Genomic DNA, 27,064 nt, shown 5'->3' with positions numbered 1-27,064 from the left:
AGCATCTTTTTGACCTCAAAATTAATTGGTGGTTTAATTCAGTGACCTCATATGCAAATCGTCTTCAAATTTTAAGTTAATCGGATGAAAATTGACAATTTTAGAAATTTGGCCTATGTTGACCTCAAATATAATTGGTGGTTGATTTCAGTTCGCTTATATGAAAATCCAATTCAAATTTTAAGTAAATCGGATGAAAATTGACAATTTTAGAAATTTGGCCTATGTTGACCTCAAATATAATTGGTGGTTGATTTCAGTTCGCTTATATGAAAATCCAATTCAAATTTTAAGTAAATCGGATGAAAATTGAGGATTTTAGTAATTTTAAAAGGTTATTGACCTTTGGCCTATGTTGACCTTTTGGCCTATGTTGATCTCAAAAATAGTTGGTGGTTGAATTCAGTTAGCTGAAATGAAAAACCTATTCAAATTTCAAGTCAATCGAATGAAAATTGAGGATTTTAGTAATTTTAAAAGGTTATTGACCTTTGGCCTATGTTGACCTTTTGGCCTATGTTGATCTAAAAAATAGTTGGTGGTTGAATTCAGTTAGCTGAAATGAAAAACCTATTCAAATTTCAAGTCATTGGGGTGAAAATTGAAGATTTTAGAAATTCGAAAAAAAGTGGTTGATCTTTGGCCTATGTTGACCTTTTGACCTCAAAAATATATAGGATTTTGTCGGACCACAAACAATACGATTTGGTAAAGTTTCGTGAATATCGGTTTAAAATTGTGTCCTGTAGGCAAGTATAAATGAGCGGACAGACAAACACACACACAAACAACCACACAAACCGGAGTTTTGTTGCAAAAATTGCATAGTTGCAAAAAAAAAAAAAATTTCCAAGTAATAACGCACAAGACAAACCAAGACATTTGAAAATCTTCGAGTTTGCAAGTAACAAAATGACAATGAAATAAAATAACTTACCCCCAGTAACGCTGCCTCTCCCAGTTCACTCTCCCTTGCCTCTCCACCCTGTTCCTTCTCGTCACTCCAACTTTCCACATGGGTCTCGCCATATTCCCAGGTATCCTCATTCCATGGAGTTCCGTCATCAACGCCAGGTTCTTTCCATTCTCCAAAATCGTAATTGTCATAATCCCAACTGGCTGTCTCTGCCACTCTATCCTGACAGAAAAGGACACAAAGAAGAGAAAGCAAAAGAAAAACGACACAGTTCCACTTTAACTGTGATGAATCCAAACCAAACCATACTACATATATTATTAGTGTTCGGCAATAATCGTGCTTTAGATTTACTATAACGATAACGATAATGGAAATCAATTATCACGATAGCTGCTGCGCATGCGCAGGAGGTAAAACGCACCTTGAACCCGGATATTGACTGCTCTGAGTGGTTAGCAAGTCTAGTTTCCCCTCGAGGTGATGCAATATGGAATGTATATTCTCCAAGATGTAATTTAAATGATAGATCGGAACAACTGCTCAAGGCGCCAAAACTGCTGCCGGTATCGAAATCGATGCCGATCCGTTTCGCTTTGTCTGTGCACGAAGTTGAGCACTCAAGGCAACATCACGTTAGACATTGAGAAGGTGAGCGAACTCGGTGTGGGGTGTTTTGACATTGAGGACAACGACAAGCAGGTAATCTCGTTCTTCCCTCCTCTCGCCGTTCTCGTTGGACCGACCGAGCGGGAAAGATGGTGTTGAAGGAGCTCGGGCTCCCACGTCGATCGGAAGAATGGACGCGACAAAAAGCTGGAATTCGTCCGAGTTGCTTTATTCAAACAAAACACTCAGGTACTCTGAAAAGCCCGTTTATCGGGCAGCAATATATATACACACATTATCCCGGAGCGTTTGCCCAGGAAAGGCGAGAGGGGGCGTGGCCGAGCGTCCTGGCTGCAGCCTGGCAAGTTGAGGGCGAGCCTGCCCGGGCGTCCTTGACGAGCCCGGCATGGTGATCGCTCCGCGTCCTCGGTAGGTGCAAGGCGATTGTGAAAACCCAGCGGTAGCCGCTACACACGTCCCCCCAGAATCGACTTGCACCGGCAGGATCAATTTGAGGGGGGTCCTGATGACCCGGCCAAAGCGACCCCTGGAGGGTCGTGGGGGGGGGGGTCCGGTGTGGTGGTGGGCGGTCGAGTGGGGGGCACCGTGGACGGGGGGCGGCCTCGCCGCGGCGGAAGGGCCACCCGTGGTGGTTGGTCGACGTCCACGTGCGCCGGCTTGAGGCGGTCCACCGCAATCCGGTCCGACCTGCCGCCGATGTCGATGACGAACGACTTGTCGTCCCGACGCAGGACCCGGAAGGGCCCGTCGTACGGCGGCCGGAGTGGCCCCCGATGTGCGTCGTGACGCACAAAAACATACTCCGCTGTGCGAAGTGCTGGGGCGACGTAGGACACATTATCCCAGAGTGTTTGCCCAGGAAAGGCGAGAGGGGGCGTGGCCGAGCGTCCTGGCTGCAGCCTGGCAAGTTGAGGGCGAGCCTGCCCGGGCGTCCTTGACGAGCCCGGCATGGTGATCGCTCCGCGTCCTCGGTAGGTGCAAGGCGATTGTGAAAACCCAGCAGTAGCCGCTACACACGTCCCCCCAGAATCGACTTGCACCGGCAGGGTCAATTTGAGGGGGGTCCTGATGACCCGGCCAAAGCGACCCCTGGAGGGTCGTGGGGGGGGGGGTCCGGTGTGGTGGTGGGCGGTCGAGTGGGGGGCACCGTGGATGGGGGGCGGCCTCGCCGCGGCAGAAGGGCCACCCGTGGTGGTTGGTCGACGTCCACGTGCGCCGGCTTGAGGCGGTCCACCGCAATCCGGTCCGACCTGCCGCCGATGTCGATGACGAACGACTTGTCGTCGCGACGCAGGACCTGGAAGGGCCCGTCTTACGGCGGCCGGAGTGGCCCCCGATGTGCGTCGTGACGCACAAAAACATACTCCGCTGTGCGAAGTGCTGGGGCGACGTAGGACTGGGGGTCACCGTGGTGGGATGTTGGCATGGGGGCAAACCGTCGGGCGGCCTCCTGGAGGTCCGAGCGCTGGTGAGCTGCGGACCAGGGACTGGTAGCGTCGGGCACGAATTCGCCCGGGACGCGTAGCGCCTGGCCGTAGACAAGCTCGGCGGTGGATGCCTGGAGGTCCTCCTTGGGGGCCGTGCGGAGGCCCAAAAGGACCCACGGCAGCCGGTCGGCCCAACCGCCGTCTTGAAGGCCGGCCATGAGCGCGGCCTTCATGGAGCGGTGGAATCGCTCGCACAACCCGTTTGCTTGGGGGTGGTAGGCCGTAGTATGGTGGAGCTTGACCCCCAGGTTGCGGGCGACTGTGCCCCACAGCTCGGAGGTGAACTGTGGTCCGCGGTCTGACGAGATGTCCGCCGGTGCGCCGAAGCGGGCGACCCAGGTGGCGATGAAAGCCTGCGCCACGTCGGCGGTGGTGGTGGAGACGAGGGGAACGGCCTCCGGCCACCTGGTGGTCCTGTCCACCATGGTGAGCAGGTGTGTGAACCCCCGTGACGGGGGGAGGGGGCCCACCAGATCCACGTTGACGTGGTCGAAACGTCGTTCGGGCACGGTGAAAGGTGCCAGCGGGGCCTGGGTGTGTCAGTGGATCTTGGCCCGTTGGCAGGCTGTGCAGGTGCTGGTCCAATCGCAGACGTCCCGACAAAGGCCGTGCCAGACGAATCGCGCCGACACCAGCTTCTGGGAAGCTTTCCGGCCCGGGTGGGAAAGGCCGTGGAGGGAGGCGAAGATGCGGCGTTGCCAGGTGACGGGCACGATGGGGCGAGGCTGGCCTTGGGAGACGTCGCAGAGCAGGACAGTGTCCGCGAAGGGGATGTCGGCCAGGCGGAGGCCCGTGTCCGCCGCCCGGAGGGCTTGCACCGTGGTGTCGGTGGTTTGGTCCGCCGCCATAAGCGCGAAGTCCACGCCCAGGTGGACCGCGTTCGCGCTGGCCCGGGAAAGACAGTCGGCCACGGCGTTGTTTTTGCCGGCGACGTGCCGGATGTCCGTGGTAAACTCCGACACGGCGGAGAGGTGGCGCTGTTGGCGGGCCGACCACGGCTCCATGACCTTGGCCATTGCGTAAACCAACGGCTTGTGGTCGACGAAAGCCGTGAAAGGTCGGCCCTCCAGGAGGTGGCGGAAATGGCGGACGGCCAGGTGTAGACCGAGGAGCTCACGGTCAAACGTGCTGTATTTGAGCTCGTTCGGCCGGAGCTGCCGGCTGAAAAAAGCGAGTGGCTGCCAAACCCCGTTCACCCATTGCTCATGTACGGCGCCCACCGCGTAGTCGGAGGCATCCGTGGTGAGGGCGATGGGAGCGTTGAGCACTGGGTGAGCGAGCAGTGTTGCATCGGCGAGGGCCCGCTTTGAGCTTTGGAAGGCCGCGTCCATTGCTGCGGACCAGGCGATGTCGTGCTTGGCCGGCTTGCCCCGGAGGGCTTCGTAGAGGGGCCGCATGAGTTGAGCAGCGCGGGGCACGAAGCGGTGATAAAAATTCACCATTCCCAGGAATTCCTGCCGGGCCTTTATGGTGTGGGGACGCGGGAACGTGGTGATGGCCTCGACCTTGGTTGGCAGCGGCGCGGCCCCGTTCTTGGTGATGTGGTGGCCCAAAAAATCAACGGCCGTCGTGCCGAAGTGGCATTTGGCCGGGTTGACGATGAGGCCATGCTCGCTGAGGCGCCCGAACAGTGTTCGGAGGTGGAGGAGGTGCTCGGCCCGGGACGTGCTGGCGACGAGGATGTCGTCCAGGTAAACGAAAAGGAACGGCAGGTCACGCAGCACGCCGTCCATCAAGCGCTGCAACGCCTGAGCCGCGTTCTTGAGACCAAACGGCATCCGTAAGAATTCAAATAGGCCGAACGGCATGATGACTGCCGTTTTAGGGACGTCGGCCGCCCTGACAGGTACCTGGTGATATCCCCGTATGAGATCAATTTTCGAAAAAATGACCCGTCCCGCCAGACGGGCGGAGAAGTCTTGGATGTGCGGGATCGGATACCTGTCGGGGGTGGTAGCGTCGTTAAGGCGGCGGTAGTCGCCACATGGGCGCCAGCCGCCCCCTGGCTTTGGGACGATGTGTAGTGGCGAAGCCCACGCGCTATCGGAGCGCCGCACGATGCCGAGGTGTTCTAAAGCGTCGAACTCGGCTTTGGCCACGGCGAGCTTGGCTGGGTCGAGGCGGCGGGCTCTGGTGTAGACCGGCGGGCCCGTGGTTGGTATGTGGTGCTCGATCCCATGCCGTACTGTGACGGCAGAAAACGTCGGCCCCGTGAGGGCCGGGAACTCCGTGAGCAGGCGAGCAAACTCGTTCGCCGCCGGGAGGGCGCATGCCAGCTCGGTCGGCGCGGAGCTGCTCAATGTGCATACCAGGGAGCTGAAGGTTTCGTCGTTGATTAAACGATGCCGTTGGACGTCCACCAGCAGTCTGTGTGCGCAGAGGAAGTCGGCGCCTAGCAGAGCCATGGGCACGTTTGCGGTTACAAACGTCCAAGCAAAGCGTTGGCCGCCGAAGCAGAGGGTGACGTTGCGTGGGCCGAAGGTGCGGATGGCCGATCCGTTGGCCGCAACCAAGGAGGGGCCGCAAACCGCGGACTGCCTGTCCTGGTCAGAGGCGGGTATGACGCTCAGTTGGGCGCCGGTGTCGCACAGGAAGCGCCGTCCGGACGCTTTATCCATGATGAACAGTAAGTTGCCCGTGTGGCCGGCGCTCATGGCTGGTAATGAACGCTGGCCCGGCCGTTTCCCGGCCTGCCGAAGGTGCACGGGGGTCGGCATGTCTGGGCCTTCTGTCCGAACCTGGCATGATAGTAACACCACGCTTGGTCAGGTGGAGGCCCCGGTCGTTGTGCTGGAGGTGGTCGGCTCGGTGTAGCGGCCGCCAATTGCGTCGGCAGTTCGGTCGTCGACCGTGCCGGGTGCTCTGGCGCCATGGGTGTTGCGTCGGACGGCGGTGGGCCTCAGGTCGCTGCTGCGATGCGCTGGCCTACGGCGGAGATCTTGTCGGCTTCCCTGGCAAGGGCACGGGAATCCGTGATCGTCGTGCTTGCCAGGGCGAGGCGTACCGGGCTAGGCAGCTGACGGAGGAACAGCTCCCGGAACAGGAATGCCGGAGAGTGCTCGCCGAGCAGCGAAAGCATGTAGTCCATTCGCTCGGAAGGGCGCGTGTCGCCGAGCTCGGGCAAGTCGAGCAGGCGCCGTGCGCGTTCCGCCGATGGGAGGGCGAAAGCGTCGAGGAGGAGCTTTTTAATCGTGCCATATTTGTCAGCGGCTGGCGGGCTCTCGAGGAGGCTCAGGGCGCGGGCCGCGGTGGCTGGACCGAGCGCTGCTACCACATGGTGGAAGCGGGTGTCGTCGGCCGTGATGCCTCGCAGGGCGAACAGGGAGTCCGCCTGTGCGAACCAAACCGCCGTGTGAGCCTCCCAGAAGGTAGGCAGTTTAAGGGCCACTGCCGTGTCCATGTCGGTAGGTCACCAATGAAGGAGCTCGGGCTCCCACGTCGATCGGAAGAATGGACGCGACAAAAAGCTGGAATTCGTCCGAGTTGCTTTATTCAAACAAAACACTCAGGTACTCTGAAAAGCCCGTTTATCGGGCAGCAATATATATACACACATTATCCCGGAGCGTTTGCCCAGGAAAGGCGAGAGGGGGCGTGGCCGAGCGTCCTGGCTGCGGCCTGGCAAGTTGAGGGCGAGCCTGCCCGGGCGTCCTGGACGAGCCCGGTATGGTGATCACTCCGCGTCCTTGATAGGTGCAAGGCGATTGTGAAAACCCATCGGTAGCCGCTACAGTGTCGTGTGTTTCCTTCATTTATTTGTTTGTTCCATGTTTGGCACACCAAGGGATTGCTGGGAATTTATTATTCGCGAAGTTCAACATCAAAGTTGTTGTTCTTTAACGACCACTATTATCCCACGTCGTGGGGTCGGCCGGGGGAAGCTTGGCCCAAGGCATATACGAACCGGCTGGCCAGGACTGACATTTGCCTAGTTAGGGCATGAATTTGGAATTTGCCTCGGGTGCCAGTGATAACTCCCCTACTCTTTGCGAAGGACACCATGGGATCTTTAACGTCCCCCAACCCATGCTGGCAGATGGGACTTCCAGTTTAACGTCCATCCGAGGGACGGCACACACATTGATGAATAACCCTGCCTATGAAACACCAAACTGACAGTTTATATTTTGGACTGGATTCAAACCTAGACTAGACAGCTTGGACCCGAGTGTACGTACCTCTAGGCCATCCTGTCAGCTCGCGAAGTTCAACATCAAAGATGTAATTCTAAATGTTCAAAGAGTGAGGATAGTCATATATGACTTTCTTCACAAATGGTGTGTTCCGTAAGCAAGCCTCTTGCTTGGTGTGTTCCGTTAGCAAGCACCTTGCTTGGTGTGTTCCGTTAGCAAGCAGCTTGCTCTGTGTGTTCCGTTAGCAAGCACCTTGCTCTGTGTGTTCCGTTAGCAAGCAGCTTGCTCTGTGTGTTCCGTTAACAAGCAGCTTGCTCTGTGTTCCGTTAGCAAGCAGCTTGCTTGGTGTGTTCCGTTAGCAAGCAGCTTGCTTGGTGTGTTCCGTTAGCAAGCAGATGCTTGGTGTGTTCCGTTAGCAAGCAGCTTGCTTGGTGTGTTCTGTTAGCAAGCAGCTTGCTATCGCTTGCCAAGCCAGACGTTCCATATCAACCGCTTTGCAAACTGCTCGTCGAGTCACTCGGAAAAGGAGTAAAGTGATTTCGTCCAGGTAAATGAGGTTTGACTTTAAACAAACTGCAACAGAATTGTGAAATAAAGAATACGAACACACGTAACTCTACGGCTATTCAGATTGTTTGTATCTGGATTATTATTGTACGCTGCAAGGTTCTCAAGGCACTAATTAGTTTATTGGCCCCATTGGACTTGGTCTGAAATGGTGCTTATGGATTTGGTCTCATGCGTCTGCAACAATTACTCGGACATGCATGGTCCTATTTTCTTCAAACTTGACACAAAGACAAAACATGTGTAGACATATGCAAAAGAGCTTGTTTTGTCATCTGACCAAAGATGGCCGCCTGACGGACTTTATCTCCATACAGAAAAATTACCAAAACCACGGCGAGGGCCATGACATTTTGTCTTCTTCTGCTTGTTTATATTATCATCTATATTATAATAGCCGTAGATGATTCTGTCTGTCTGTCTGTCTGTCTATCTGTTGGGTGTCTGTCCGGGGTGTGGCTTACTCGGTTTGCAGAGTAGCTCCACCCATAGCTCCACCCATTCTGGGAGTGGCTATAAACAAATATCCACCATTTTATTAACTCGCATAGCTTTGAGTCCTGTTTTGTAGGCCCGTGGTGTCTTGCTCTCCCCCAGTTTTATTTCAAATCAAATTCGATAAATCATTTCATTTTTCACAGTCGCTAACATAGTTTTAGACTCGGTTGAAAAAAAACGGGAAGAAAATCCAATGAAAGTTGCCGTTTATAGAACGAAATGAATTCTCAAAGGCCTGTAACTTCAAGGCCATTGAGTCTCTCTCACGCCTTTATCTCCAATCTAACTCACCATATGATTTCATTTTTATCGATGGTTTTACTTTTAGACTCGGTGTCAGCAATAATTGAGAACAATCCACACACGCGGGAAAATGCAGAGATATATTTTTTAAAATCGCGTCATGGTGTATCATACACCGCCCAACATGACACCGCCGGCAATGTGTCGATATATATTAAAAATTCGCTTTTGCTTTTCCGTTATGATATATTACTATTTCGTTTGATGATAGTCGTCACAAAAACGTCAACAATGATGCCGACATATATTTCTTCGTTTTTATTTCATTCAACATATTAGCCGGAAGCACGGAGGTATATAATATGGAGAGCCAATTGGCCACCTCGCAGCATTAGCCGCCGTGAAGCCACCGGAAATAGTCTGGCGGCCATATTGGGAAGCCGATCGTAAGCCTGTCAAAGCAAAGGCGTGGCGCACTGATGATGCAGCTGGAGCGAATTTTAGGACCGCCGACTATTTAATTAATATAGAATACTAATATTTGAACTGATATTCGGGCTCAGAATCCCGTTCTTTAAGGAAATGGTGTTCATTAAGTTTGAAGTTGGTTCTAGACGCATTTTTCCTGGGGAATCCAATGGTTTAGAGCTTGTTTGAAAAAAAAGTGCCCAAAATTACCGCTCGGTGTTCTTTATCGTTCTTCTCATGACCCAATCACCCACTAGTAGGAATAAGAATCCTGACATGTTACACCCCTGTTTAACTCCTGTCTTCACCTTGAACCATTCTGTTGTTTCACCTTGGTCGACGACCGCACATTGAAAGTCTTGGTAAAGGGCTTTTACAAGGTTCACTAATTTTCCAGGTATGCTGTATTTCTTCATTATGACCCAGACTTTCTCTGGGCAAGGAGTCGAAAGCTTTCTAGAAATCTATAAAATTGAGGTACATCGTCGTTTGCCATTCTTTGGCTTGTTCTATAATATTCCTCAATATAAAGATCTGATTTGTTGTCATGTTATATGATGTTACTTAATTCAGTCATTATATTGTAACTAAGATGTGTATGTTTCTATTACCGAGATGTTAGAAACCACGCAGATATAATGATAACCAGAGTTTATTCTACACTGACATGGGTCAGCAACACATCAACAGTGAGTCAGTCACATAAATGACATGAAACGCTGTCATGTAGTTAACCCACACAATTCACAGTTAACCCACAAAACACACCCACACCATGTAGAGATGAGGTCGCTCTTATATTTCAGCTTGCTCTGGTGTTGCCTCACTGGTGAGCAAACAGGACCAGTTTGCAATATTTTTTCCTGATGCGCTCTTCCTTCATGTCATCATCGAGTGTTCTCACAACATGATGGAAACGTATCTTGCTGTATGATTGTGATACAGAATGTATTAAAGCAAACACATGGTTGCTGTCTGCCTCACAGTCAAACATGTGCCGATCCAAGGAAGCAAATGTAGACCGACCGACCTCAGAAAGGACAGAAGTGGAAATTGCCACTCTTATCCCACTTTCACGAGGCATTTTGCCATTGCTTACAGCCAGGAGCCTCTTGACACAGCGTTCAGTCGCCTCACAGACACGAACAACACTGTGCGAGGGAACTATGAGGCCACCCCTGTTCTTGGTAACAATCAGGCTGTACATTGGTGTGGTTTGCCATTCTTCGTTGTTACTGGTCAATGCAGAAAGACATTGGCTACACTTCAGAGTCTTCCTCACCATCCTCACCACATAGCCGGCAATATAGCCAACACATGACTCTGTAAAGATGGAAAGTTGCTCAAAATTTGGAATATCCGCATAGTCGTGGTCCTCTTTTGCCGGCGATCTCAACTCCAGGTCGTATCGTCTGGCCACCAACATGTCGTGACTCTCGTCAGGCACAGCCTGCTTTGCAACGCACTTGAAGGAAGCCGCATTCAGGATTCTGGTTGAGTCCTGTGCAGAACAGTTCCCACTTGCAGACTTGATGTCATGTCGCATCAAGAGGCGCTTATATGCGGCAACAAACTGCCGGGCCGTTGGGTTATTCCCACTTCCACATGCAATGCGGACCGCTCCAAAGAAAAGTTCAATGTGGTCTTGGCTCATTTTGTACGTGAGCAGGTATCGCAGGGGAGATGAGGCAGGTTTGACATATGTGAAATACAAAATTTTGACACTCTCTATGCAGATCATGAAACCAATGAAGGGGGTTTTCAAACGCGTATTGGTCATAACTTGACCATTCATGTTTTTGATGTTGGACAAGTAACTGTAGGCAGTATCCAGGAATGGCAGGAAAAGTCCTTCTCGTGATGTCATGAGTGGTGCCTTGTAGTTTCGTGCCAATGGATTGCGAGAATTTAGAATGTCAAACAGTTTGTCCAATGTTTCAATGTATTGGCAGGTAGCCTCACTGCCCTGAAATTCTGATAGTTGCAAAGTGTCCCTGCAAAACCGAATTGCATCTGCCACACTAGTGCTCAATGTCTGAGCAGCTGTGTCCACCTTCATGACATTGCTCTTCCACTCGATGTGTTTCCGGGAGAGCTTATTTCCCAGACGCAAGCCTTCCCTCTTCTGCAAATCAAAGAGTGCCTGGATGTATTTCCACGCGATGACTTTTTTGTTGCCATCCTCCATCATTTTCATGGATCCAAGACAGTTTCTTGCAAGTTTAAGCATGTGACATGCATCGAGTACAACACAAATTTTCTTTTCGGGATTTGCTGGGTGGGGAAATGTTGGTTTCACATTCTGCGGCGTGATGTCGGCACCTAGCTCACGTAACATTGTCAAATGAGCGGACGGTCCATCGCAAGTTAAGGAAACCACCTCTGCACCGATATCATGCAATTTTAGTAGACATTGTGTCACCAAATTCGCCTGTTCCTTCCCCGACAATCCATTTATCATAAAGTATGCTACAGGCACTTTCCAACTGTCATTCAGCTTCCATTCCCCGATTCCGATTCCCCGATCGACGTGGGAGCCCCAGCTCCTTCACTAGCAGACAAGACAGCCGGCTTAACGTTCGCCAGGATGATCAGTCGCCCTGCCCGTGAAATACCAGGATCGGGATTCGTACCAGGACCCTGAACAACTTCCTGCCCTACCTACTGCTACTGCGAAGTGGGAAGGCAATGGCAAACCACCTAGTGCTGTAATTTATACAACCCTCATTTGCAGTTATTGGCATCAGATAGCTAAGGAAAAATAACAACTATTGAACAATAAACTTCCAATTTAGTTGCATGTTCGAGTCCGGTGTATTGTATTACTTGCCCTGATGGATGTGGACGAATGTCACAATCGGCTTCCCAATATGGCCGCCAAGCAACTTCCGCTAGCTTCAGCCGACAGCCGTCATTGGCTCTCCAGTTTATTATATACCTCCGTGGCCGGAAGTAAAATATGTTTCAGGAAATTACCGAGAGATATTTCTTCGTTTTTTTTATTAGTTATGTGCGCATACACTTTAAATAGGTTTATTTGAAATCTTTAATTTTCCACAAACATTCCACACACGCGGGAAAATGCAGAGATATATTTTTTAAAATCGCGTCATGGTGTATCATACACCGCCCAACATGACACCGACGGCAATGTGTCGATATCTATTTTAAATTCGATATATCATTTCATTTTTCACAGTCGCTAACATAGTTTTAGACTCGGTTGAAAAAAAAAGAGAAGAAAATCCGATGAAAGTTGCCGTTTATAGAACGAAATGAATTCTCAAATGCCTGTAACTTCAAGGCCATTGAGTCTCTCTCACGCCTTTATCTCCAATATAACTCACCATATGATTTCATTTTTATCGATGGTTTTAGAGTCGGTGTCAGCAATAATTGAGAACATTCCACACACGCGGGAAAATGCAGATATATTTTTTAAAATCGCGTCATGGTGTATCATACACCGCCTAACATGACACCGACGGCAACGTGTCGATACATATTAAAAATTCGATATATCATTTCATTTTTCACAGTCGCTAACATAGTTTTCGACTCGGTTGAAAAAAAACGGGAAGGAAATCCAATGAAAGTTGCCGTTTATAGAACGAAATGAATTCTCAAACGCCTGTAACTTCAACTTCAAGGCCATTTAATTGAGTCTCTCTCACGCCTTTATCTCCAATCTAACTCACCATATGATTTCATTTTTATCGATGGTTTTGGACTCGGTGTCAGCAATAATTGAGAACATTCCACACACGCGGGAAAATGCAGAGATATATTTTTAAAAATCGCGTCATGGTGTATCATACACCGCCCAACATGACACCGACGGCAACGTGTCGATATATATTAAAAATTCGCTTTTGCTTTTCCGTTAAGATATATTACTTTTTCGTTTGATGACAGTCGTCACAAAAACGTCAACAATGATGCCGACATATATTTCTTCGTTTTTATTTAATTCAACATTATTAGCCGGAAGTAAAATATGTTTCAGGAAATTACCGAGAGATATTTCTTCGTTTTTTAAAATTAGTTATGTGCGAATACACTTTAAATAGGTTTATTTGAAATCTTTAATTTTCCACAATATAATTTACTTGCCATTTATCATTTGATGATTACGAGACAAATTCCTCTTGAGGATCGTGACAATTCATGCGCTGCGTGGAAACTTCTATTTCCAAAATGAATGAGACGATCGATGAAGAACGCAGACTTGAACAGGATGCAGCAAGAAAACGAATGAGAGGGGCGCACGAGTCCATCGACGAACGTCAATGCAAACTTGCGGGGTCACCCGTGGGAATCCCACGGGCATGGATGTGTGTGACATTTCGACATATTGAGTTATATGCTGCACATTCATTTTTACAAAATGGTTACTGGCAAGTCATCAGATCCAGAAATGGTGTAAAAACCACCGTTTAGAGGCCATTTTTCCCCGCAAAGCGGGGGTTGGCCTTTTCGGGGACCGTGGTAGTTGTTGTTTTTTTGTCCCCTTTTTGAAGCAATGTTTTACGGCCGGATGCCCTTCCTGACGCCAACCCTTTTTGCCGCCTTCAACGACAAACAGGGAATTACCAGTGAACTGGTACTCAATTAGCCGACCTCGGAAGGATGACAGGCTGAGTCAACCCCCCTGGCATTAATTCGGCGATCGACCGAGATTCGAACCCAGGATCCTAAGCCGGCACCCTAGCCGCTAGCCCAACACCAGAAATGGTGTCATGAACACAATTTTTTTACGCACAAGCACAAAAGCAAGACGGGCCGATTTCCGATTCCGACGGGCCGACGGGCGAGACGGGCCGATTTCCGATTCCGACGGGCCGATTTGGAGCAAGAAAAAGAACGAGACGGGAGAAAAAGGAGAGAAACGAGACGGGGAAAGCCGATTGGAGAGGCGAGTGAGGCGCGATTGGAGAGGAGTGTGAGGCGCGATTGGAGAGGAGTGTGAGGCACGATTGGAGAGGAGTGTGAGGCGTGATTGGAGAGGAGTGTGAGGCACGATTGGAGAGGAGTGATTGGAGGGGAGTGTGAGGCACGATTGGAGAGGAGTGTGAGGCACGATTGGAGAGGAGTGTGAGGCGCGATTGGAGAGGAGTGTGAGGCGCGATTGGAGAGGAGTGTGAGGCGCGATTGGAGAGGCGTGTGAAGGATTGCAGAGGAGAGGAGTGTGAGGGATTGGAGAGGTGAGGGATTGGAAAGGAGAGGGATGTGAGGGTTTGGAGAGGAGAGGAGTGCTAGGTGGAGAGAGGAGAGTGTCAGGTGGAGACAGGAGAGTGTCAGGTGGAGACAGGAGAGTGTCAGGTGGAGAGGAGTGAGGGGTCACATATTATGTGAAATAACTAAATTCACACCATTTCTGGATCTGATGACTTGCCAGTAACCATTTTGTAAAAATGAATGTGCAGCATATAACTCAATATGTCGAAATGTCACACACATCCATGCCCGTGGGATTCCCACGGGTGACCCCGCTAGTGATGTTATAATCGCGATAATCGTGATAATGAGGTCCATCATCGTAATATAGGTTTTTCCATTATCTCCCAGGCCTACTATATACCATAGTGTTTATTGTTATTATTTCACAATAAGGTACAGTATGTTAGTCACCTGCGTTTCTGTGTCAGGAAAATCATAAGCTGGAACCTCATCCGGCGAGACAGGGAACTGCAGAAACAAGGAGAAACACGTCATCTCACCTTCAATGTTTTATCAACGCCCAATTCTGCCCAACGTATATATATATATATATATATATATATATATATATATATATATATATATATATATATACATATATATATATATATATATATATATATATATATATATATATATATATATATATATATATATATATATATATATTATATATATACTCAACATCAAAAGAAACTTGTCAAATCTTGAGGACACTCATTGAAATCCTCCACGCAAAAATGAAAAATATTTGAACACAGGTATAGTTTAGCTATCTTTACTAAACACATGTCAATAAACAAGAGGTTGCGTCAATCACAAAAAAACAAAAAGCATGAACATCACAAGGGGTGGTGCAACAAAAGTCACAGCACTGCAACACAAAGGCACGCACCTGAATACAGTCAAAACAAAATGACACAGGAATGGACACAACACTCCTAACAGTCAAGGACAGAATGACAGCAGTCCTCAATATCGTGTGTGTCCTCCCTGTGCTGTGATGCAGGCTGTACACCTCCGACGCATGCTCTGTACCAGGCGTCTGATGTGGTCCTGGGGAAGTCTGCCCCACTCCTCCTGCAAGCCTTGAATGAGCATTTGCCAATTGACAGCCGTTGATCTCCTCGATGCAAGACGTCGACCAAGCTCATCCCATAAATGCTCAATGGGATTGAGGTCAGGGGAATAAGGCATCCAAGGCATCACTTCAACGCCCTGTTCCTGGAGGAAGTTGGTGGTCAGGCGAGCAGCATGGGGTCCAGCATTAACTGCGATGTCAGGATGAGCCTGCAGAAATGGCAGCAGATGAGGTCTCAAAACTTCATTGACATAACGCTGACTAGTGAGATTGCCTTCGATGACGACCAGAGGTGTCCTGAAACGGGTGGAATTGCCAGCCCATACCATCACACTGGGTCCTCCCCAACGATTGATCTGGCGAATACAGCATGATGCATACATTTCCCCAACTGCACCATGCCTGTTGACACTCATCAGCAGCATGGAGGCAAAATCTGGACTCATCGCTGAACAAGACTGCACTCCACTGTTGCTGTGTCCAGCGGCGATGCTGTAGACACCATCTTAGTCTGTTCCACCGATGCACTACGTTCAACACTGGACCTCTGCAAGGATGTCTTGCCACCAGGCCCGACTTCTCAAGCGCCTCCGCACAGTCGAGACACTGATGCGGTTGTTGTGGCGACCTTTTGTCACTGCAGCTGTTTGCGTTGCAGGGCGGAATCGATCATGAAGATGCTGTAGCACAAGCCTGCGGTCTTGGTTTGGGGTGGTTACCCATGGTCTTACTCTTCGTGGACCATCATTCACAGTTCCAGTTTCACCGTAACGCCTGGCCAGGTTGGAAATTGCAGGCTGTGAGCAACCAAGACGTTGGGCAATTATTCGCTGGCTTACACCAGCCTCAAGCATCCCAATTGCCCTTAAACGTTGTTCAGATGTCAGGCGTGGCATCTGAATTTTCTTGTTGTTTTCCCTGTCAGAAGCCTCTAGAGTGACTATAGACAGCATTAAATGAATGTCTAACCAGAAGAACTGAAGGATTTCATTATGAGGGTCATTATTTAAAGGGAAAGATCCCTATGCAGAACCACTCAAGCATGCCATTGTTGATCAACCAGGTGATTGAAGTGAAGTTCCTGTTACATAATCAGCCATTACAATTGAAGAAACGTGTTTGTAAAGCTGCACATTTCAAAAAATGAAAGTGATGTTTATTTTGATGTTCAGTTTATATATTGTTGCGGATATGAGGACTGTATTTTTTTGATTGTGTGCTTTATTATTATTATTATTGTTTATTCTGCGCCCCCTGCCTCCGGAGCTGTGTAAAGGTGAAAGGGCATCCCATAAATTAGTCCACAAGCATACACGTCAGCCAATAATAGAATACCCCTGTTCGATAGTTATATCTTATTCTGTGTTTTAGGGTAAGGCTGTGTCTCCCATTAATTGAAGTACTCCATTGCACCAGTGAAAGAGAATAGATCCCCTTTCATTCCCATCCCCAAAATCTCCATTTCCTTTCACAACCCCTTTCGTCATTGCCAAGCCTCGATTGCCAATTACATCCCCTCCAAAACCACCATTGAACATGTGCTCGGGTCGGGGAAGAGGGGCGTGCCCGCCCGTCGTCATCAAGGGCGGAGCCAGAGGGTCGCGTGACCAACCAGGGCCGAGGTGAGCACACCGATGGGCGTGTCCTGAAGGCCGGCGGCTTGATCGCCGGAGGCGCTATAAAGGCGCGCGCGCAAGAAGCGTGGAGTCGGTCGGGGGTCGGTGGTGAGGAGTGAGTGGACCAAGAGAGAGAAAGTGTGGTTGGACCAAGAAAGAGAAAGAGTGGTTGGACCAAGAAAGAGAAAGAGTGGTTGGACAGGGAGACGTGCAAGAGTGTTGTTGAGTTGAGGGTTTGGACCAGACGAGTCAGACGGGTCCTGGCAAAGCAAGCGGCGGCCACAGCAGCAACAACACCCAACAGCCACTTGGGGCCTGGACGGCGGTTTTGAGCAGGGCCGCGAAGGAACGGCGGCTGCTAAACGCGCCGATCGTGCTGCAGGACCCCCTTCGACCTTCCTCTCCCTCCAGCCATCCACCTCCTGCCTTTCCACCCTTCTTGTGTACGTGAGTTTGTTCTGTGTGTCTTGTCCCTGGGTATTAATTAAGTCTGTAGGTAAGCTAGTATTTGCACTGTGTCACCTGCGTCTTATGTGTTGTAAATAAACGTGACTGCTTTCTTTTTGCTTGTGTGTATAATAAATCCAATTACTCTTCTGTCCGTCTTCTCGTCTTATTCCTTTTCCTCTTTGCATTTCGTCGTTTTAGAGTTTTCCAGATTGGGCAGCTGCGGTGCGATACGGCCAAAGTTCTGGGTGAATCGGGTGAGTCGGGGAACAACTGTTCGGTCGCGGAGCCTTCGCTCGGCAAACAACATCCTAAACCGCGATCAGTAACAATTGTTGTCAGGAGTTGGGATTCGGACCTGGGACTAAATTTGTTAGGCCCAAAGTTTGGAACACCAATTGTGTTATTACAGTAACAATTGGTGTCAGGAAGTGAGATCGGACCCGAAGCGCGCTTAACACGCTCAAAATTACGAGCTGCTGAAAAATTGTGTTTTAAAGAAATAAAACCCGAATTTTGAAATCGCGCCATGGCTGGTCAAGGCGATCAGATGCCGGTGGGTGAGCTACAGATAGACGGGGTAGAATCGACCCAGGACCTCGGGGAAATGTATGTGGAGAAAATGGTGGAGGAGAGTAAAGAAGGTGTGGTTGAGGGGGTATCAGACGCACAAAATGGCGCTCTTGCGCACGAGGTTGGGGCAGCTGCGGCCGCACCCTTTGTACTACCAACGGTGGCCCAAATGCAAGCCTTCATGGCCCAATTCATGGTGGAAATGCAGAAAGAAAACGACATTATGGAACGAATGGAAAACAGAATGAGGGCTGATAGTGAGCGAATAACGAAAGAATGGGGAAACCAAATTGAAGCAATAACGAACGAATTGGGAAACCAAATTGAAGCAACAATGAACGGAATGAGGGCCGATAGGGAGGAAAGGGAGCAGAGGGACAGAGACCGCAAGTTGGGCGAAAGGGTCCCAGGGGTGCACGAGGAAGTAACGCGGGTCGAAAAGCGCCGGTTGAACGAAGTTGAGAAAAGCACGGGTACAATGACAGGGGTAGAAATCGCGACCCGGGGTTTGGAAAAGCCGGCGACCGCTGAGGTAGAAGAGGGTGTTTTATTAAAGCCAGCGGTCGTCGAGGAGAATAAAGAAAAAGCAGTGCTGGGAATTAAAATTGAAGAGATGACGGAGGTAGCCCGGGAATTGCAGGAAAAGATGGAATATGTACAAAGTCCCTGCTCAAATCACGATGCTGTGCTTAACCCGAATGGAAGTTGGCAGGTGCGCGTGGAGAAAAGGATCCCCCAGGTGAGTCGTGCTGTATATTGTGCGGGTAGATTTTGCAGGAGGATGTTTAGCGACAAAAGAATTGTCGCGCGCTTGGGATCGAGGAAGCATCCGGGCGTTGGTGAAAGGTCCCGTGTGAGTGGAAATGGCACGCGTGTGGAAAAAAAGTGTGCGTCAAGGGGTGAGCGTGTTACGAAGCGCGAGTGTGATACCGAGTGCGAGCGAGAATGCACGTCGGGGTGTACGGAGTGTGACACGAATAGTGAGTTGGTGATGGCGCAGGTGCGAGAGGGCACATCGGAGCGCGAGTGTGAAACCGAGTGCGAGCGAGAATGCACGTCGGGGTGTACGGAGTGTGACACGGAGAGTAAGGTGGTGGTGGAACGTGTGCGAGGAAGCACACTTGAGTTGGTGGTAGCGCGAGTGTGGGAGAGCCCGTGTGAGCGCGTTAGTGGGTGGATGCCAGAGTGCACGCCCATGGTGAGTGTTATGGAGGAGAGGTGTGCGCAAGAGTGTGCGCGAGAGGTGTGGTGTGTAACAGGGAGAGCGTTGGTGGAATGTACGGACGGCGTTGGAACGCCGGGTTTTGTGAGGGTGAAAGGGGTAGCGTATGCGTGTGAGCATGCAGGTGAAGCATCGACGGTAACCGGGTTAGCGGTTAGGGCGACGGATAGCCGATGCGAGCACCCGGGGCGCGGGGTGCTTTGTTGGGTGCGAGGCCCGGCGCGGATCGATGCTGCGTCGCTTCTCTTCGAAGCGTCGTTGCCGATTCGGGCTTGGCCCCGCCCCGCACGGTCGAGTCCGGGCCTTGGCGGGCGAGGCGACCGGTCCGGTTCAAGGGCGAGTGGGAGGAAGCGGAACGGTGCCCCCTCGTGGGGACGGGGTTCCGACCGGGGGAGATTGAGCCATCGGGCCCGGGACCGCAAGGTGCCGCGCCGAGATGGTGCGTGGACCTCGGTCCAACCAAACCACCTCCCTTGAACCGAAAGCCGGACGGATTCAACCTGCAGGCGACCAAACCACCCGAATTCATTGCTCGGCTTTACGAACCGAGTTTAATGATGTCATGACGCACCGAGGCTAGGATATAGCGGACTGTGATGATGATGGTAGTGATTTGATACGAAATTTATAATAGTGGTACGGTGATTAGCAGTAAATGGCAAATTTTTGATTTGTTGGATTTGGACGAGCGAAATTGATAGTAGGACCTCCCCGATGTGGTGGGATGGCAAATCCACCATCCCTCACAAACGGGGGGGGGGGGGCAAAGGAGCACTAGTTTATGGGGTTGATGGCAGTGAAAACTAGCCCGGGTGGGTTAGGATATCGTGTGTAGGGATCTAGCGAAGATGACATTAGGTAACGTTAAGGTTAGTTAGTGACAAGGATACCAGTAGTGCGGACGCAGGTAGATTAGTGTGGATGATAATGACGTGGGAGCGCAATAGTTTAAAGGGACGACTGGGAAGCGCAAGTTTCAGAGGGGAGTAGTTAGCTGAGATGATGCCGTGTGTTTGAAGATTGAACAGGTGTGATTGAACAGGTGTGATTGAACAGGTGTGATTGCACAGGTGTGCAACTGAACAGGTGTGTGGAGCAGTGTATGAGTGAGTGATGGTGATGTGTGTTGTGTTGACCAACTGGTCCAGGAAGAGGAGGAGGGTGCAGGTGGCACCAGGTATGATTGCACAGGTGTGCAACGGCAGGTGAATGGAGGACAGGTGTATGGAATAAATGGTATGGAGTATTGGAATGGATGGTCGTGGAGTGAGTATGGTGGAAATTGTGGAGTGGAGTGGATGGTGCGAAGGTGTGAATGGGGGAAGAGTGGACCCCCATCACGGATACCTGGGGCGGGTAGTGTAAGTGTTAGGTAGAGGGTATAGGTAAATTGTGGTTGGATATTGGCATCTGTGGTGCGGGTGAAAGAATGGTCTTTGGATGGGTGCATTAGTGTTGTGGAAATGGCTGGGCGTGTAGCCTGTTAGTGTGTGTAGTTGGTTGGGCACTCCACCACTGTGAGGATGTCGGCCAGGTGAGGCCGCAGGTGGGCTCTGGGAGCCGGTAGTAGTTGTTGTGGATGGGGCCCGAGGATCCGGAGGATGGACCCGGGTAGCCCAGTGCCAGAGGGCACCAAGGGGTGACAGAGCCAGGAGGGGCTTTCCCCAGTTAGATAGGTTAGGGTGAGGAGCTAGGTAAGCTCGGGTGGCAACTACAGTGGTGGAGGTGTGCAGGTGGGTAGACCTGCTGGGAGAGCTACACGTCACAGCCCAGAAATTGTGCAAGGGCACCGGGAGATGAATCGGGGGAGTGAGACCCCAAATTGAGAAGCACCACAGTTTGGTCAATGGGAATTGGTTTTTAGAACCCATAGTGTAAGTTGGCCAATGGATTGGCAGGGAGAGACCCCGGGTAGTGTAAAGTGTGTTAAAGTCATTTAGAGGATAGTTAGGATTGATGTCTCCTCGCACCATCTGCATCCACTCACCTGAGATGAGGTAACTCCACACCATGCCATGTTTTATTATTTTTCATTAATGCAAATGTTTTGGATTGTGAGACGCATCATGACGTGGGTGTGACATTGTGCTTTGATTTTCCATCTCTTCCTCCTTATGAGGATTGATGATGAATTTGGTGATGGCAAATTTTGAAGTAGAGGGATTGTGGAGACGAATTTGGTATAGGAGAAATATGGGGAAGACGTGACAGTAGTGACGAATTTGTAAATGGGTAGATTTTGTAAATATGGGGTAAGGGCAAGGGTAGTGTAGGTGACAGGGGGGTGACGTACGGTAGGGACGAGCTTTCTCACTTCGCCCTCCGTACGCATTTCGCCTTGCATTGCCTTATTGATGTGTACCCTTGTGACCTTACCCCTCGCTCAATTGTCTCTTTTGTCTCCCACATGACCTGTGCGCCATTGGGTGCCGAGGGGAGCGTGCGTGAGTCCTCCATTGTGCGCCCGGAATTCCCAGAACCAGCTGTCTGCATCGATGCACCACATTATGGACCACATGTCTGTGGCCGAGCACCACTTATGGACCCCATGGGTTGGGACATGGCCCCTCTGCTGGAACCGGCCATGAGGGCCCGAAATCTTGCTGGCGGACCTTGGCCACAGGGCACCGATGCCCCACAGGTGAACCACACTAGTCTGCCCTGTGGGCCATAAATAAAATCAAATAAAAAGGACACATTGGGTGCATTTTTCAGTTCAAATAGGCCGCCAGTAAGAAAATGAAAGAATGACAACATCTGGAAGAACAAATAATAATAACCAGCAGAGGGAGCCGAAGAGCAAGAGATCACCTGCAGGGTTAGGGGTTGTTGATTTATTTTTTATTGTTGAACATTGATGAACAATGGTGACTGCACCGATTGGTGCTTGGGTGTGTATTGGTGCGTTTTTGGGTGCTTTCATGGTGCATTGATGCAGAGCAGACTGTCTCCCCCCCAGAAAGAACAATCACAGGTCCTGGGTTAGTTTTGTAAATAAAAATAGCGTCATTGTAAATAATGCTTCCCACCGTCAGTGTGTAGTTTGAAGGCCATTCCGCAATTCGGTTAACTGTGGGCGTAAGTCTGTTAGGCAGGGTGCAATGGAGCAGCGGGACACATTTATTTATGTTTTAAAACTGTCGCACTCAGGGTCAGGTTAAAAGTAGAGGGAACTACACCTACGTGTCACACTAAATAAAAGTTGTAGGCCCGGGACGTGCCTAAGAGGAGGAGGGTGCAGTGTTGTGGATATGAGGACTGTATTTTTTTGATTGTGTGCTTTATTATTATTATTATTGTTTATTCTGCGCCCCCTGCCTCCGGAGCTGTGTAAAGGTGAAAGAGCATCCCATAATTAGTCCACAAGCATACACGTCAGCCAATAATAGAATACCCCTGTTCGATAGTTATATCTTATTCTGTGTTTTAGGGTAAGGCTGTGTCTCCCATTAATTGAAGTACTCCATTGCACCAGTGAAAGAGAATAGATCCCCTTTCATTCCCATCCCCAAAATCTCCATTTCCTTTCACAACCCCTTTCGTCATTGCCAAGCCTCGATTGCCAATTACATCCCCTCCAAAACCACCATTGAACATGTGCTCGGGTCGGGGAAGAGGGGCGTGCCCGCCCGTCGTCATCAAGGGCGGAGCCAGAGGGTCGCGTGACCAACCAGGGCCGAGGTGAGCACACCGATGGGCGTGTCCTGAAGGCCGGCGGCTTGATCGCCGGAGGCGCTATAAAGGCGCGCGCGCAAGAAGCGTGGGTTGGTCGGTGGTCAGTCGGTGGTGAGGAGTGAGTGGACCAAGAGAGAGAAAGAGTGGTTGGACCAAGAAAGAGAAAGAGTGGTTGGACCAAGAGAGAAAGAGTGGTTGGACAGGGAGACGTGCAAGAGTGTTGTTGAGTTGAGGGTTTGGACCAGACGAGTCAGACGGGTCCTGGCAAAGCAAGCGGCGGCCACAGCAGCAACAACACCCAACAGCCACTTGGGGCCTGGACGGCGGTTTTGAGCAGGGCCGTGAAGGAACGGCGGCTGCTAAACGCGCCGATCGTGCTGCAGGACCCCCTTTGACCTTCCTCTCCCTCCAGCCATCCACCTCCTGCCTTTCCACCCTTCTTGTGTACGTGAGTTTGTTCTGTGTGTCTTGTCCCTGGGTATTTAATTAAGTCTGTATAAGCTAGTATTTGCACTGTGTCACCTGCGTCTTATGTGTTGTAAATAAACGTGACTGCTTTCTTTTTGCTTGTGTAAATAATAAATCCCATTACTCTTCTGTACGTCTTCTCGTCTTATTCCTTTTCCTCTTTGCATTCGGTCGTTTTAGAGTTTTCCAGATTGGGCATCTGCGGTGCGATACGGCCAAAGTTCTGGGTGAATCGGGTGAGTCGGGGAACAACTGTTCGGTCTCGGAGCCTTCGCTCGGCAAACAACATCCTAAACCGCGATCAGTAACAATATATATATATTTAAATATATATATTTATATATATGATCAGGTGCTGGCGGTGGTGGTGCAGATGGTGCAACAAGAGGTGCTGAGCAGTGGTGTAGTCTACGTGATACGCAGGTATACGCCGTATACCCACTAGGAAAGGTCCAGGATTTCCGTATACCCACATAAAAATGCGCGAGGATACGTAACAACATAGTTTCGTGACAGAACTTTCATACTTTCATTCATAAATTGCGCTATATAAATAACTTTCATTCCTAAAATGCACTATATGAATCAAATTTGATTTGATTTGATAAAATTCACCCCGTCTGTGTTAAGAAGCACTGACTAATGGCATTGGGGCTTCCGTGACCTGTGACCCGGATCTGACGTCACCTACTGTATGCATTAGTGAGTGTGGTGGTGCTTATGGGGTGTTGCTTCAGGACGGGTGTCGCTCCAGGGCGCGGCGCTCTGGGACGGGTGACTATGAGGCTGGAAGGGAAAAATCACAGTATACCCACTACAAAAAACTAGACTACACCACTGGTGCTGAGGTCGAGAGAAAGAAGAGTGGAGAAGGAGACTGATGGGGTGGGGGGGGGGGGGGGGTTGTCAAAGAGGGCCAAGTGGTAAGAGGTGGAAAGCAAGTGGGCTGTCAGATGCTTGTGATTGGCAGGTGGTGGCAGAACGAAGGCCACAATTGGTATTCCCAGAGGAGATCTGTGTGACAAGGTTGCGGCCTGACATTGTCATTTGGTCAGGTGCAACAAGACAGGTCATCTTAGGGGAATTGTCGGTACCTTGGGAAGAGAACATGGAGGAGGTGCACGAGAGGAAGAGAGGAAAGTACAGTGAGCTGGAGGCAGAGTGCCAGGAGAAGGGTTGGCGAGTTTCATGTTAGCCATTTGAGGTGGGGTGTAGAGGGTATATTGGCAATTCCTTTTCTGCATTTCTTGCTCGGCTGGGAGTGTGTGGGACAGAAAGAAGGAGGATGTGTGACAAGGTGGCCCAGGTTGCCTTGAAAGGCTCATTTTGGATATGGAGGAAGTTTATGGAGGCATGTCGAACGGTGTAGGTTGGTTGTGTGTAGTTTTTTTTAAAGTTTTTTAAAATATATTTTTTGTTACTATTATTATTTCTTATTTTGTGTATACTAGAGAAATACCCATGCTACGCACGGGTGGGAGGCCAGAAGCAAACAGGCAATGCAGATACGGTAAATGCTAAAGCATGAAACCAATAAATTCCACATTCCTGTAGCACCTTCAGTTGCACGTCAGACATGGACAGCAAGTTCGTGAAGGACTTCCATGAAAAACGTACCTGTTCGCAAACAAACGGGTACGTTCACGTATAGATTGCAATTCAGTTATAGATTGCAATTATGAAAACTGGGTGCTTGGGTGTGTTATAACACCCTTTTTGAGGATGATTAACCCTTGGATGCAGTGATTGGGCCTCGGAGGCCCACAAGGTTTTTTGTTGCAAAAACTATGCTGTACAATTTATTTATTTTTTGAATGAGGCTCATTTTCACCGACTTTCATGTTGTTACACAAAATGCAGTGACATAAATAAATAAAAAATTCATTCAGGCTCGTGGGAAAATCTTCATTCCCCACTTATAACCCAAAAATCCGACACGAATGCAGGCATGGGGCCTTGGAGGGCCCGCATAAATGTTGTTGTACTGCTATGTTATATCATTATTTTCTTGATATGAGCCTCATTATATGCTCCTATAACGTGGTTACAAATAATTCAGTGATAAAAATATGAAAATTTCATTCAGGTTAGTGGGAACATTTGTGGGGCCTCCGAGGCCCAATGGCTGCATTGGTGTAGGATTTTTGACAGTTGTGGTCATATACATTCGAAATAAAAGGATCAGTGAATCATATTTTTTGAGTAAATACTAACTCCATGAGCCTCAACTTTTTAGAGAAAAAAAGTTGAAAAACCAAGAACGAAAAAAAAAAATTTCCAAAAAAAAAAAAAACGATTCATTACTTGTATGGGATTCTTCCAAATAATAGGATCAATGATTCAGATTTTTTGAGCCAATACACATCCATGAGCACCGACTTGGATTGAAAAAGGATATGAAAGAAAAAAAAAATCTATAAATAAAGAAAAACATTACACGAATACATCCGTTGGGCCTCCGAGGCCCAATGGCTGCATTTATGTAGGGTTTTTGATGCCTGATCTAAGGGTTAACGAGGTGCTCATAAGAAAAAACCCGGTGGTGTACCAATATGGCATCCCGCCATCTTTGTCAGCCCACTGCACCTCGCTGGGTTCTTAAGCCGCCATTTTGTTTCGGCCGACTCAAACGTGCTTTGCCTTGGAAACACGGTCGATTACTAGTACCCGACTGCAAAGCCGCAATGAGCCGGCGAAGCCAAAGCCTCTTGCCACTATTTTACCCATCACTATGGCATCAGTAGGTTAGGTAGTTGGTAGTAGGTAGGTGTAGTAGGTACTGTACCTAGTTCAAAATGACACCATTTGCATTCTGGATGAGATTAAAATTTATAAAATCTCCTTGATTAATTCGGTGAATTCCGTCTCAACTTCGTATATTTCCAGCCGTGAAAAACTATGCCCTACGGCCGCGAGATTTCTAAAAAATAATTCTTCGTCAATTTTAGAACATTTGACACCGTTTTCAGCGTCCGAAACGCTGTAAAAAGCTTTTTTGAAATACTTTTTCAAATGCTCGAATCTCATTGGTTCCGGTAATTGGTGACGATTTTCGTTGAAGATAACCAGGCCCGTGCGGGCCGAGGTTGGTCTTAAAGTATTTTAATTACAAATTAGAGGTGCATAAGATTGTGAATCAAAAAAAGACGGGTGAAACAAACTCCTATTGAACTTTTTCGCAATTTTTTTATGCATACTTCCGCATCCAGAAGATGGCGGCCTCCATTGAGCGATTTGGTTTTTGAAATATTTTTTCAAATGCTCGAATCTCATTGGTTCCGGTGTTTGGTGACGATTTTCGTTGAAAGCGGGCCGAGGTTGGTCTTAAGTATTTTAATTACAAATTAGAGGTGCATAAGATTGTGAATCAAAAAAAGACGGGTGAAACAAACTCCTATTGAACTTTTTTCAATTTGTTATGCATACTTCCGCATCCGCACGATGGCGGCCTCCATTGAGCGATTTGGTGCATCAAAGCTTTGAAATTCTCAAGGGATCCAGCAAAATCTGGCTTTTCAACATCATATGTACGCGTTCATTCACAACACCGGCTTCGCCGGCTATCATTATATAATTGAAGCATATCATCAAAATCTGGATTCCCACTGTGATCAATATACCCCACAAGGGTTGGGTAATAACATGATCCTTCTGCCGGGCCTATAAGTACTGTGTTGTTGGAAGACTAGTAACGCCGATGCGTTCAATATTTGATAATCATTTTAACAACTGGTTTGTTTGTTTTTCACACTGAACGAAAAACGTAAAGGTGGAGCATATCGATTGTGATATCCTCTTGGTAAGCCGTGACGTAAAGCGC

The 27,064-nt window shown here is 49.3% G+C and overlaps 1 protein-coding gene across 2 annotated transcripts in view; it reads right to left on the bottom strand.

Annotated features, from left to right (window-relative positions):
• LOC137421405 (uncharacterized) overlaps positions 1–27,064 on the bottom strand; it is a 243,643-nt gene that overhangs the window by 142,141 nt on the left and 74,438 nt on the right. Inside the window, exons 6-7 of one of the 2 annotated variants that reach the window (XM_068107435.2) lie at positions 14,574–14,630; positions 938–1,138 (exon numbers count right to left, since the gene is read on the bottom strand). In XM_068107435.2, coding sequence (XP_067963536.2) covers positions 938–1,138; positions 14,574–14,630 — 258 coding nt within the window. The remainder of the gene's footprint in view (positions 1–937; positions 1,139–14,573; positions 14,631–27,064) is intronic. The other variant, XM_068107436.2, reaches the window with a different exon arrangement.

The sequence above is a fragment of the Myxine glutinosa genome, chromosome 2, assembly GCF_964187855.1.
Source record: "Myxine glutinosa chromosome 2, kmMyxGlut1.1, whole genome shotgun sequence".
Taxonomy (NCBI): Eukaryota; Metazoa; Chordata; class Myxini; order Myxiniformes; family Myxinidae; genus Myxine; species Myxine glutinosa.
This window is presented reverse-complemented; position numbering and strand designations above follow the sequence as displayed.